Genomic DNA, 14629 nt, shown 5'->3' on the forward strand with positions numbered 1-14629 from the left:
TTTATATATAGATTAATGCAAAACCCTACAACTATTACAAGACTCAAGGGAGCAGCAGAATTCAGTGTAGGACAAAAGCCCAAGAAGAAAAAAAGTCAGTTATTTCACCTCAATTTTTTATTACTTTAATGAAAATTATGTATAATTACTGACGAATTTTCCAACTATCATAAAAGGGAATAAAACTTTTGAAAAAAAAAGTAACATTTGATAATGAAAAATCAGTAATTAGCAAATTTATTTCGCTAATTGCTTTTAAAAAAAAATCATTGATTTTTTGTTCAGTTGCATTTTATTTCTTACCTTTTTAGTGATATATTTTTATAAAATGGCCGTCATAATAAATTACTAGTTTATGGGGTACATCAATTAAAAAGATTCTCCACAATTTCAGGGTTGTGAGGAAATAAAGGAAAATCCATAATATCTTATGTCTTAAAATCTCAAAAATCACCAAACTGTATGATATAAAGAAATAACTTTCTAAAAAGCTAACTGACTTCACAACTAGGACAGTACATTTTTCAGTAAAACTGAAAATTATTTATGTAAAAATCATTACTTTGTGAATTTACTTTGAGAAATAGATATCTCAAAAACCAGTCGACTACATATGTCTATTAGCCCTCAAATTAAAGCTAGTTTAATGTGCTATAAAGTAGTTTATGATGGTTATCTTCCTAGGAGTTGTAGTTTTCATGATATTTTCCAGAATAAGTTCACAAAGTGTTAATTTTTAGTTGTTCAAATAAAATTTTTGAAACTCTTATAAAAAATACTGCTGCAATGAAGATAAACACCATAAACTACTTTATAGTACAGACTAAATTCACAAAGTGTTAATTTTTAGTTGTTTGGACAAAACTCATAAGAGTTTCAAAAATTTTATTTGAACAACTAAAAATTAACACTTTGTGAACATATTCTGGAAAATATCATGAAAATTACAACTCCTAGGAAGATAACCATCATAAACTACTTTATAGTACATTAAACTAGCTTTAATTTGAGTGCTGATAAGCATCTGTATATTGAATAGATTTTGAGATATAGATTTCTCAAAATAAATTCACAAACTAATGATTTTTCAGTGCATTCTTTATAATGATGTTATGAAACATTAAAAAGCTATATCGTGAACTATTGAACGTAAATAAGGCCTATATTTTAGCAAATTTACTCTATTTTAAATGATGTTCTCTCGGGTTTCGTAGTGTTGTTGGTAATTTTAAAGATATAAAGCTCCGAATGAAAAATTAATTTTTTTAATGTTTTGAAACAGCCACTATTCTATTGGCTATATCCCTCCTACCTATATTTGGCACTCATCAAATTTATTTTATTTTTACTTATCAATTAAAGTAATAAAAAATTGGGGTGAAATAACTGACTTTTTTCTCCTCTCGGACTATTAAGGTTATTTTTATTTTTACAGTCGTTACTACGCTGATAGATTCTGCCTTTGATGTACTGTTCACTTCCCTTATAATATCATTGCATTCCAGAACAGTTTATTATGCAGAGTATCCAAGTGGAACATTACAAAAATGTTAAAAATAATGTAAAAACTGTTATAAAAATGTTTATTGCTATGCAGTTTTGAAATAAAATGTCATGAATGGTCCATATGATTTCCCTCAATCATTTTCATTGGTACCTATTAATTAAAAATTAACCCAACTAGGAAAATTAACAATACAAATAAAGTTTTTATTAAGTTACAATAAACTTATATTTTTCTTTAAAACATTTTGGCCGTAAAGCAGTGCATAGTTTAATGATAACACACAAGGCATTAGGTAAATCATTATGGTTCGGTAGCCAAAAGTTATTATTTTAAAGAAAATATAATTTATAAATAATCTTTTCATTTTCTTGAGACTGGTTATTATTGTTTAAATAAAATAAATTGCATCCAAATTAAATATCAAAACACTTTTTTTTCTTTTTAAGTCCAACGTTTCTGCTAATTCGGCCATCTTCAAGGGCAATCTTAAATGCAAATTAACGTTCACAACAAAAATTTAAAAACTTATTACAGACTATTCTGCCCAGGTCATCAATTTCAGTCCAAATTAGCCAATTTGTTCATTCTTCACATTATTATATTATTTTTAATATTAAAACTTTTAATTACAGTCAATTTAACACTATTATACTTTTCTATCCTTATAGATAACAAAGTATTATAGTGTTAAATTGATTGTAATTAAATGTTTTAATATTAATGTGAGTGACAAAATAGGCCAATTTTAACTGAAATTGGTGACCTGGGCAGATTAGCCTACAAAAAGTTTTTAAATTACTGAAGTGAGTCTAATTTGTTTTTAAGATTGACCTTGAGGATGACCGAAATATTGGACTTTTAAAGAAATAAAGAGTATTTTCATACTTAAATTGGATACAATTTATTTTATTTAAAAAATTTTTAAAAAAATGTATAATGAAAAATATTAAATATATTATTAAACAAACCAACACCAAATGGATCTTGGAACGGATATTCCACCTTAAAAAAAAAAGAAAAAAATCAAAATACTTTTTGGCTATTGGTATAAAAAATAATTACATTTTGAAAAATTACATGAAATTTATTTTTCATACAATTGTTTGATAATTGAAACAAGATTTTTTTTTTAATTGTCACAATTTTTTTCCCTGGTTTATTTTTTTTTGTTTTTAAATTTTCCTTCCAAAATGGGATAAATTAAAATTATTACAATTTCAAGTGTAAGATATGGTATTTTAAATACCTTTAGATTATTTAACAAATATATATCTGATGTAGTTTAAAAAATACTAACCTAATAATAATTGAAGCTTTCTGTCGAAAAAGTGCCAAACTTTCTGAAAACAATTTTTTTCACTGATACAGTGGTTTGTTCCAAGACCCATAGCTTGGAAAGGAAGGTAAATGCCTAGGAAATGCTCTCAACTAAACCAAACTAGTGCCTCTTTTTCAACAGGAATGCTTCAATAGTTTTTTAAAAAATCACTAAAATTATAGATATTATTGGGTTTCTTGAAAAAATTTCAAATTTTGATTTAGTAACTCCCGATGCCTCAATTTTAGATGGAATAATTATAAAAATTTAAGTATCGAAGACATCAGTTGGTCACATAGTGCTTGGCAGTGCTCCCTTTGAAGACATTGCTCAGGACGGCTGTGGTAATGGTGTCAGTGCCGAGGAAGAAGTCCATTGCCAGGATGTTGGCCCGGTCCCACCAGCGCTCCCTGCACCACTCGGTCAGGTTCCTGTTGATCTGACTGGCCATTATCCTGAGGCTGCCCTTGGGATTGAAGAGGAGGTCCAATGGTCCTGGAGTCAGCTGTGCCATGGCAGCCCAGAGTCCTCTTTCTGGGTTCCGCAAGCTGTCGTTGGTCATGCACTTCTCCAGGTAGTTGTAGAGTCCTTCAGTAGTCTGCTTGTTGCCCCACAGCTGTCGGATAGGTGGCCACAGCCAGTCATATTCTGAAACATAATCTCTCATCTAAAACTGAACACGTTCAGATTTGAGAAATTTTGAACTAATAATAGACAAAGATAATAGTAACAACTATTGGGCATATCAGATTGAAAACAATTATTTGGGGGCCCGAATTTTTAAAAAAATTTATAGCTTTGAATATCATTATTTTAGGGCTAAATGAAATGAAAAGAGCTTGAAACTATCTAAAATAATATACACTATCCTAAATGTAAGAGACAATATTCATATTTTATTTATTTTAAATCAATAAAGTGTAGTTGAGAATATTTTATTTATTATAAATCAATAACTTTAAAAGAATTATAACCAGGGATGTAGTATAACCCTACTCTTCTTCAAAGTAAAAGTGAAACCAAAAATGCCATGCCTACGGAGGCTAGATTTAAGTTCAGGTTATTTGGAACGTCCACCATTGTAATCTAAACTGAAACAGAATGCTAGTATTGGTGATTGGCTCGTATTCTTCCCTTATTCCTTTGCCACACCCCTGAAAGGCACATAATACTCCTTTTTGGCTTCAGTTTTCCTCCCAGTTTACCCCATCCTCTAAGTAGATGATATTTTATGAAAGAAATGTAACTGGCAATATTGGAGAAGCTTGTAAAGGGTTATTCAAGTTTTATTTATGATTTGATTGTTAACTAATTATTTTGAGTTAATTAAAGTTGATTAAATTTGTTATTTAAATTAAAGAATCAAACACTAAGACTACCAATAAATCTGTTCCCATGAATGGGTAGTCAAGTTGAACAACTTTTTAATGGAGCAATTTAAATTTTGATGTTGGAGATAGTAAGAATCTTCTAATTTTACACTTCAGTATCTCTCCACCACTTTTGCCCCTGTCTAAGAACACCATTAAAAAGCACGGAAATTGAAAATTACTTTTTGTAAGAAAATTGAATTTTAATTCATTCATTGGATATGATCTTTTGACTGGATAAATATGAATTTTGTCTAAAATGTATAAAATAGATTTTTATCTGACCTTCCCCAAATTTAAAAATTATAGAATATAAAAACATATATACAACAAAACTTCTTCTTTAATTATAAAACTCCAAACACCACTATGATGGCTGTATTTACACAATTCTTTAATACATAACTTTGAAATAAGTTTTATAAAAGATCTTTTATAATGTAATGCTGGTCTATTTCTGACATATAGGGTAGAGGGGTAGGGAAAGTGTCGAGCCCTGCCACGAAATAAAAGTCAGCCCTCGCAGGTCAGACTCTAACCGGTGGTTGCTAGGGTACGCCTAAACTCCCTCAGCTTCAAACAGTCTTCCTAGTGGTGAACCTAATCCATCAATCTCATAAATCGAGCTATCCACAACCAATGGCACTAATATAAATCGAACCTTGTGCTACTATGTTGTCTCCGTAAGATATAACGATCCTCTTCCCCTGGTCCCAGATTGATCCAAGGGTAGGGATGTAGTCTTTCTTGTATGGTACAGCATATTCCTTCAGTTCCCGCTCAAGGAGTTTCACAAGCTGATGATGCCTGAACGGGCGGCCTGTAAAGCCCAACGGGAAGCGGTGCAGATCCAAAATAACAATTTCTTCTTTGGTCTTTTTCATAAACTGCTTTAAATCGTCGAGGAGTGGTAACAACTTCCTGATTTTTATCAAGTCATGATTGATCCAAAAACTAAAAATAAAATAAAAATAATATAGAATATATGGTATAATAAACAGGGCATTACGGGATAAGATGTCCTAACTAAAAATATAAATTCAGGATCTCAATACGAGAACAAAATCACCTATGAGATAATCATATCTGAATTTTTTCATTTTAATAAATGATTTAGGTTATAATAAATAAATTAAAATATGTTATATCTACATTATTAATCAAACGTAAATATTATTAACATTCATATATTATTTTATATATGTTAATGTATTAACACTTATATAAAATCTTGTTCAAACGTATTATCTTGAGCAATAAGATAGGCTTGACATCAGCATTGTAATTATCTATAAAATGGAGATAGAATTTTAAAACATAAAATCTTTAAATGGAGCTAAGGTTGGGGTAATTCTTTAATGAATTAAAATACACAGAGCACAAATATTTATCTCATGACAGTCCTAAAACATGGCTTTGAGCCCCCTTTGATTTGTACCCAAAAACCGACACTCAACGGGTCCACAAATTTAAGCCAACTTATACCAGCCAAGCCATATAACCCATCTATACGCTTGCGCATGTGCAGGTACATGTGCGCTTGTTTGGCACTTATGTACTAAAAATGAATTACCCACCCATTCAACAGGGAATTTTTCCCTCTAGGGGGAAATTCAAGAGGGAAATGGACATAAGAACATACTAAAGGGGCAAGACAAAATTTGTATTTGAAAACAGTTCGATATCCAAATAGTGTAGGACAAGGGTTAAATGTTAAACTCAAAGTTATACCAATAGGAAAATTAGGACCTTAATAGATGTAGAAATATAGAAGAATCAGATGTATTTATAATAAAGAGATTAGATGTACTTTGTCAATTAAGAAATTTTATATCTCTCCCTCAATCAATTGTAGTGACATCCTATATTTGTATACACAATGTAGGTAATTTGTGTATAAGTTATTTTTGAAAAATGAATTAGATATTTTAATGTATATTACCAATTAAGTAAATATAAAATAAATGCTCTATTTATAGAGTTCCTGGTTATAGAGTCCAATGATGCTATAAATAAATTTCTAATATTTTTATCATGTAATATGTATTCTAATCATAAATATCCAAGAATGAAGATCATCAGACAGTAGAATTTCATAATTGAAAAAGTTCAAGAATCCATGAGTAAAAAAAACTTTTAATTTTTTTATTAATACTTATTTAAAAAAAAAGATTATAGTAAAAAGTTTATACAAAATTATATTTTAAGGTTTGACGAACAAACGTTAATGGATTATCATTTGAAAAATAAAAATTTCAATGAAATTTTATCTTTATCTTACACAAATATAAATTTTTTATTGAAAAAATTCTTCCTTTTGAAATAAAAATTAATAATTATTTTCAGTCCCTGATCATGGGCAATAGAAAGTCCTCTTTCATTTATCCTAGAAAATAAAATGATAATTAAATGAGTCACCTGCTGTCATCTTCTGCAGTTTCAGATCCATTTTTCCTGAGATTGTAATAACCAATCCTGAAGTCAAGGTACCGCACTCCATACACCAGCTGCTGCCAGAGATTCTGGTCTTGAGTAATTATATATCTTCCAGAGGAATCCCTCTGACCTGGAGTGTCTGTTCGTCGATAGCTTCCAGAATTGTGTGTGCCAGGAATGAACAGGGATGTCAGCTCTAAGTTTTCTAAAGAAAGCCTGTTCAATGAAATAACTTATGAAGAACCAATATCTGAGAAGTTTAAAGCCATTGTAGAGTAACTCTATTAAACATGGTTTTGAGATATTAAAACTTTTAGTAGACTGTAGATGAAAATTACAGAATATTATCAAATTAAATTTTCCCCAACCCATGTGTTCAAAATTGTTCCAGATCATTTATGTTATTCCTGATCTTGCTTGGACTTCATATGTAAGTTATCTCAGCACTTATATAAATGGGGGCGGTGTGACTCAGTGGTAAGGCACTGTGATGCTTACTCTAAGGACCAGGGTACGAATTCGGCCATGGCATGTAATTATTTATTCTGTTACTGTAGCTGTGAGCCAACCTTCCGGGTTTAGGGAGTCCTCCAGGATCTACTCAGACTCATAAAGTGGGTACCCTTAATTGGGGATAAAAATCTGAGCCTGATACTGACCAAATCACCTCCTTGCACACTATTACACTATTCCTTCTGGTAAATTAAAAAAATTAAACGTTCAATAAAAATACCCTGTTTTTTTTTTTTTTTATTAATATTTGTTGATTCTATCAAAACCGGGCAAGCACTGATGCTGTTGACCATTACTGAGGCTATACTGATGTCTCTTAGGTCTGGAAATCTTCTGAAAAAATGTCTATTTCAATAGAAAATGGTGTATGGAAAAAGAAACAAGGGAAAAAAATTGCTTTCAACACAAAAGTTATAAGCTGACAACCTCACGTCTTAACGAAAATGAAACTTAAACGAAGTCGGACATATAAAAACTAAACTAATCTTCTGGATTCGCTAATGTGATTCTCTGGCTGACTCTAAACTATAAAACAGTTTCTATTCCTCTTAATTAAATTTATAATAGCAGATTTTAAAACAAATATGTTTTGTCTTATATATTATTTAACTAACTAATTTGCAAAAAAATAAAGATAAATGAGTAGCCTTAACAGATATTAAACAAACTCGAGATATTAAGACACCTCTGCACATTTGCCAAGTCAAATGACCTATCCATACGCTTGCGCATGCCTGATTTTTCCATTGTTTGGCAAACTTTTAGAGACACCTTTCAACAATATTAACAGAGCACCAATGTGCGGATACAGCACAAGCATTTGTCCGAATGCCCTTTTATTTGTGTCACAAATTTAGGTAAACTAGTTCCAGCCAATCCAAATAACCCAAGCACTTGCTTAACCAAGCCCGAATTTTTTATAGTCTCGTAAATGAGTAGAAGCACCTTTAAAAACTGTAATCCTTTAATAAAAGTCATAACTAAAACAATTTAAATATATGATACCTGTTGTCCTGCATCCATGTAGGTCTGATTTTAAAACAATCACTGAAGATTAGATTTTTATCTTTATAGGCAAGGACCCAAATGGGTAGGCAGTGATCGCCAGAAACTGGAAGGTCTTTTGATTCCTTTTCCCATCCCCCAGGAAATTCTGGATCTCCAAATGGAATGTTTGTTGAGACAAAACCATCAGGATACAATAGAGTTTTGAATTCTAAAACTGATTAATTAGAACGTTTTTTAAAAAAAAAAATGTATGTTAACCTTGATTTGTTTCCACATATTTGTTGTTGGGGAAGGGTGGGGGGTTGAGGGAAGGAATTGCAAGCTCACCTGGTTCTGATTTATCCTTAGGATTGGTATTATAGAGGGCGATACTATCGACAGAATTGTTGACCCATTGAATCTGCACTTCACGATCTATCAACTTGGTGCTATGAGTTGCTTCTCTGTAAAGCGGGGATAGTGTCAGGTACACTGGAGGGAAATCTGGTTGGTTGAAACTACAAAAACCTGGAAGATTAAATTATTAAAAAAAAATTGTGGCAACCTCAGGACTGCTTAATAGAAGTGAAACTTCTGATAATGAAGTAACGTATTAACATTTTATTAGTACTGATATTTATTTTATAATAAAATTTTATATTTATTTTATTCTGTTATTTAATTGTAATTATTAAATTGTACGAACATAGTCTGGGTGGTGGTCAATAAAGATACCAAAATAGTATCAAAAAATGTTTATTGGTAACCAACATTTTAGGGCTAAATGAAAACAAGACACAAACATTGTAAGAAGTGAGAGAACGTAAAATAAATATACAGAGAAAATATGTAAAAGAATATTTATTTTTTTTTTAATATATAAAAGAAATAATAGAAGCTCTAGTTAAGGAAGTATACATATTATTGGATTGGAAACTAGTTATTAATAAATTCATCCAGGTATGATATAATTGTAAATACAGAACTAGATTAATAAATTGTAGAATTACTGATTTTAAAAATTTAGGCTCGAAACTGAAGAGAGTTAAGTTTTATCAACAGCAGTATAGAAACATCAATAAATATATAGAAATATTTCTATCTTTTGCCAAGAACTAAGAGCTCCTCCTCTTGTTTCTTTAAAATCACTTAAGAAATGACCAGAAAGGTAATCAACACTTTCAATTGAAAAACGCAACAAAATTATGGAATTTTCTGCACTTATATTTCTTCTCTCTCTCTTTAATTTTTTACCTTCCGCATACTTATAAAGTTGGCCATTGGTAGATTTGGAGCCAGAAATTTTAATTAGAACATAAATTCTGCATAATAATGACTTAAAAAAATACAAGCTCTTTTATCTCAAAGTTATTACTAACCTTTATTCAATTAAAAATAAGAGTTCCCTGGGAAAACTATAAATAAATACTTGCGAATAAAGTAGTTCCTGGAAAATATAGGGTTAACTTATTTCATTAAATAAACACATTACATTTTCATGGGATTTTTATTATTACATAATTTAAATTGCTCAATTTTGGATATAATTGTTGTAGCCTTACTTATCTGACTTTTCAAACAATTATAGTGAGTAGGTTGGTTGATGTACGACATGTCACAATCTCACAAGGGGAGATCATAACACAGAAATAAGGCCATCCTTCCTGGCCGGGTCCACTTTACCAAGACCTGGAGAGGGACAAGCATGGTTAGGTAGAGGTGACGCAGCAGGGGTGCACCATCGAGCAGAGTCATTATCGCCTTGTAGATTTGCAGCTTCAGCCTTACTGAGAGTTGCGGGAATTTCAGGAGATAGAAGAGCCTGTAGCTCTTCTGGTGGGCCAGCTTAAGTCTCCCCTGAACGTGACTGGAGAAGGTGAGGTGCCTATCCAGTGTGATGCCCAGGTAGAGAATGGAGTTGGAGATTCGCTGGTCGACTTCATCCACTTTGAAGGTGGTAGGCAGTGGCTTCTTTCCTTTTTGGAACGACATCACGATGGTGTCTGTTTTGCCGGAGTTCACCCTAATCCCAATACTTTTAAGCCAACCCGTACGACAAGGGATCTTCCATTGAGGTAGCTTCCAGCTTCCGATGAGTCAGCATAGGGTGGCGGGCAAATTGAATTCCTCCAGGCGGCAGAGTAGGAGCGGGTGGGAAACAATCTCAAAGGCTTGGCTGCAATCTAATGAGATGAAGGCTGTCGGACTGTTTTCCTTCATCTGTCCTATGGTGTGCGCTTGGAGCTTCGCCAGGTGGTGCTCACAGGCTACTCCCTGTTGGAATCCGGTCTGCTGTGGTGGGAAGATATTTTCCTCTCTGCAGTGTTCCATCAGGTGGTGGTAGATGAGCCGTTCAAACACCTTACTCATGTGCGAGAGGAGGCTGATCGAATGATAGTGCTTGGTCGAGTCTCCCTTCTTCCCCGGTTTGAGTAGAGGTACTATAAGAGCTCGTTTCCATGTGGTGGGAAAGTACGAAATCCGCATGCACGAGTTAAAGATGTTGAGTAGAAAGGCTTTACCCTGCCTAGGAAGCATCTTCATGAGTACATACGGGATTCTGTCCAGTCCTGATGCCTTGTTCCCTTTGATGCTTCGTAATACAGACTCTAGTTGGTTCAAGGAGGAGAATAGCGGCTTCTTGTTGGGGCTCGGTGGTCCAGGTTGTGGATGAGGTGCACTGGTCGTCCACTCGCTGCATAATTTGTGGCCAGGAGTGCAGCCGGTTCTCCCGTTGTCAGGAGATCGTCGCCTGATGTGAGGTGGACACTCTGCTTCTTGTTGATGAAGGACCTCATGAGTCTCCAGTACTGGCGATGATCATCATGTGTCCTCCATAGTTGGTCATGCCAGAGCAAAGTCTTCCAGTCCCACATGAGGTTAGCAATCTGCCGGGTCATCGCATTTATGACCGGTTTCAGGCTATAGTCATGTGTGCGCTGGAAGATGTTGAGAAGGTTATTTCGCTGACCAATGAGGGTGAGAATGTGCTTTGGCGGTTTCCTAAAGGCGTTGGGCTGTGGCATGAACTTAGGGATGGTGAGGTCGGCTGCATCCTGGATAGCGGTGGTTATGACCTCCACCACTGCATCCACCTCCTCCAATGTCCGTAGTGGCGAAACCACTGGGAGAGTTTCTTCAACACTGGACCTGTATCCTTTCCAGTCGGCCTTGTGGAATAGATAATTGCTCACCGGTGGTGTTACTAAGACCCCCAGAGAGCGACAGTCCTATATCACTTTTGAAATATTTCCTTAAAACGGGAAGAGGAGACTCTTAGATAGTCTAATCGAGTGATATTTAAAAACCGTCTGAAATTTGAAATATATACAAATAGTCAATGATGGGCAAAAAGTAATTGCAATTAACTTTGATTATAATTGGTAGTTGTAACTACTTTGGTTCGAATAATAATTGTTGTTACAGACCATAACTACTACAGTGGTTCATTAGATAGTTGCGATTACAGTCACAATAAATCATGTAGTAAATTTATTATTGATTTGATATAATTTATAAACAATATGTTCTCAGGAACAAAAATTTTATTTGTTGAACAAACACTCCAGCACAGCAGCACTGAAATGTTTGTTCCTGAAGATGGCATGGAAGCGGAAATGTTTTTATAAATTAAACTTGGTAAAATAATCTTGCCTATAAATTTAATACCAACTAAATTTTATTATTACATAATTTGAATTGCTCAATTTCGGATTTAATTGTTGTTGCCTGCCAATCAAATTTTATTTTTAAAAGTCTCAGAGCTTTAGAAAAAAAACAACAAAAGTTGTCAAGCCAATCTTTAACTGCTATATATAGTATATAAGACAAAAGTAATAATAATAATACAAAAGTATTAATAAAAATATCATTGTAATTTAACTATTTTTTTCCAAAAATATTTTATAAAAAAAAAAATAATAATTCTAATTGAATGTGATGCATTAGACATTCAATTAGAATTATTTTTATAAAAATAAAAAAAAAATTAATTAATTCTAATTGAATGTTTAATGTATTAAAGAGGTAGGTAAGTTTTTGTTATAGTTTAGTGAACATTTAATTAATCTTAAACCTTTAAATAAGAACTGTAATAAACATAGAAAATTGCATATAATACAATTATAGTAATACCTATTTAATTATATTAGCTATAGTTAATTTTTATTAATGTAATTATATACAAAAAGTATTATACAATTATAGGTAATGTTACGTTCCCGAAAAATTCAATATTCTTAATTAACAGTGATAATAATTCAAATTTTTTTTTTCAATATTTAATTAATTTTATAAATAGGACTGGTAGTTTTTAAAATAAGCCTCTTCAGACACTTTTTTCAGTTTAACACAAAAGTATTGTTCAGTTCATCACATAATTAGTATATTTCTAAACAATTTTTTTTTTTATTACAAAATAATTCAAAGGACTCAGATTTGGATATAATGTTTATATTATTAATAATGTGATACTTTGCTATAGTCAGTTTTAGGCAAAAAATAATTGCAATTAGTAATACCAATGACTTTAGCTCAAATAATAATTGTAGTTACAGATCACAATTAATACAGTGATTCATCATGTAGTTACCATTAATTTACATTAAAATTACAATGATAATCAAGTATAATTATATTTTGTTAACAATTGTAATTGAAATTACTTTTGGCCTAATGCTGACCAGAGATGGGTAAAAATTAGCTGTTGTTGAAACTAATAGCTAAAATTGCCATGGAAACGATATTTATTTATCAATGGTTCATTCATGAATATGACACATTCATGAATGAATCATTGATAAATAAATATCGTTTCCATGGCAATTAAGCTGTTAGTTTCAACTATAGCTAATTTTTGGCCAACTGTGATGCTAATTATAGAATTAGTGATAAGTAGCAAGTGGATCATTATACTTTCAAGTATTCTTTCCTACAACTTATATATACACGTTTACACTTCCTAGGAATATTTTAAATATTTCACAATTTTTATTTTGTTTTTTCATACCTTTCTTATAAGTACATATTTCCCTTTTCACTTAATTTTTTGTTAATTAGAAAAATTAATTAATTCATAGATAATAATTACAACACAGATAGTGTTAATTTTTTTTGTGGGAGACCTAAACTGGACTCCTAAACTACTGACAGTAGATAAAGAGTTTCCATATAATTCTCATCTCCTTAGTTTTTGGTGAATTTGATTAATATAATAAAATTTTAAATTTAAGTCTCAACACAGATTTCTGTTTTTATTTCAAATTTTAATACTGCAGTTGATCATAGGAGTTCATTGCAGATGCCTAAAATAAATTCTATAAAAAAAAAAATTAACGGCTAAATACATCAGAGGATTTGTGGATGAACCTTTTAAATGTGATCTAGAGATTTATATTATATAATATATAATATGAGTCATTAAAAATATAATTAAAATAAAAATTAAAATAAACATTACAAAAATAAAATAAAATATTTAATATTAAAATAAACATTACAGTTCTTGATTATTACAATCTTTTTTCATCGAATTGAAAAATTACACATTTTGTTTATCATCAGGTTTTTTAAAGTTAATTTCTCCCATTTTTTTTTATATATAAATATTTCTATGTTTTTATTATATATTTAGACTTCAAATAAATATCCCTTCCCTAGTATTAAAGTAAGTTACATTTTTCAGATAAAGCAGGCTGATAAAAATTAAATAAGCTTACCAAATGAGACAAAAATGGAAACTAGGACAAATAACTGATTTAGTGGAGAAGACATCTCCAAAGATAACAGAGGCACAACTACATTGGTCAAACGCCTCCTTGATAATCAACGCTAACTGAATAATTGGCCCTATCCTTTTCGTTGTCACTCTTTCATCCAGGCGGGGCCCCCTCCTCCTCAATCCATTCATACATTTTTTATCTACTTCATGCTATAATAACACTGTAACAGGATTATATTTTTGTTGGTTTAAAATGTTCAATACTTCAAAAAAAGACTACATATTAATTTAAAACCAGTATTCCTAATATGTATTATATAAATACAATTTACCAATTATTTATAGAAATAGAATTTTGAACCAGGAAATTAAAGTCATTAATTTTAAGTTATATTAATTTTTATTTCAATAGTATTTTAATAACAAATTAATTTTTAGTTTCGTAAATAGAATTTGTATATTCCAATATTTTTCAAAATTATCTTCTAATTCTTATCAGTCAGACGTTGAAATTTAAATGTTTATATTATATATAAGTGGTGAAAAGAGAAACAAAAATAGTTGACAACTATTTATTTTCTGATGCTTCAGCTCACTTTATAGAGTTTCATCAGGGCTGTTTCAGTTGAGGTCAATTCGAAACTAATGAAGCTCTATGAAGTGGGGCAAAACATTGGAAAATAAATAGTTATTAACTATTTTTGTTTCTCTTTTCACCGCAACCCTCACCATCTTCTCCATAATTTTAAATTTTAATAACTTTTATCATATTTTTTTAA

At 31.3% G+C, this 14629-nt stretch overlaps 1 protein-coding gene across 1 annotated transcript; it reads right to left on the reverse strand.

Annotated features, from left to right (window-relative positions):
* Nucleotides 1-1406: 1406 nt before the first annotated feature.
* LOC106678492 (PI-PLC X domain-containing protein 1) lies at nt 1407-13996 on the reverse strand. The gene is made up of 6 exons (XM_014417018.3): nt 13849-13996; nt 8480-8659; nt 8150-8366; nt 6614-6847; nt 4857-5149; nt 1407-3473 (listed from the first exon to the last, which is right to left on the reverse strand). Exons 1-6 carry the CDS (start codon nt 13901-13903, stop codon nt 3109-3111), a joined length of 1344 nt encoding a protein of 447 aa, XP_014272504.1. The 5' UTR covers nt 13904-13996; the 3' UTR covers nt 1407-3108.
* Nucleotides 13997-14629: the final 633 nt, after the last annotated feature.

The sequence above is a fragment of the Halyomorpha halys genome, unplaced genomic scaffold (assembly GCF_000696795.3).
Source record: "Halyomorpha halys isolate HHAL.00 unplaced genomic scaffold, Hhal_1.1 Scaffold145.1, whole genome shotgun sequence".
NCBI classification, from domain to species: Eukaryota; Metazoa; Arthropoda; class Insecta; order Hemiptera; family Pentatomidae; genus Halyomorpha; species Halyomorpha halys.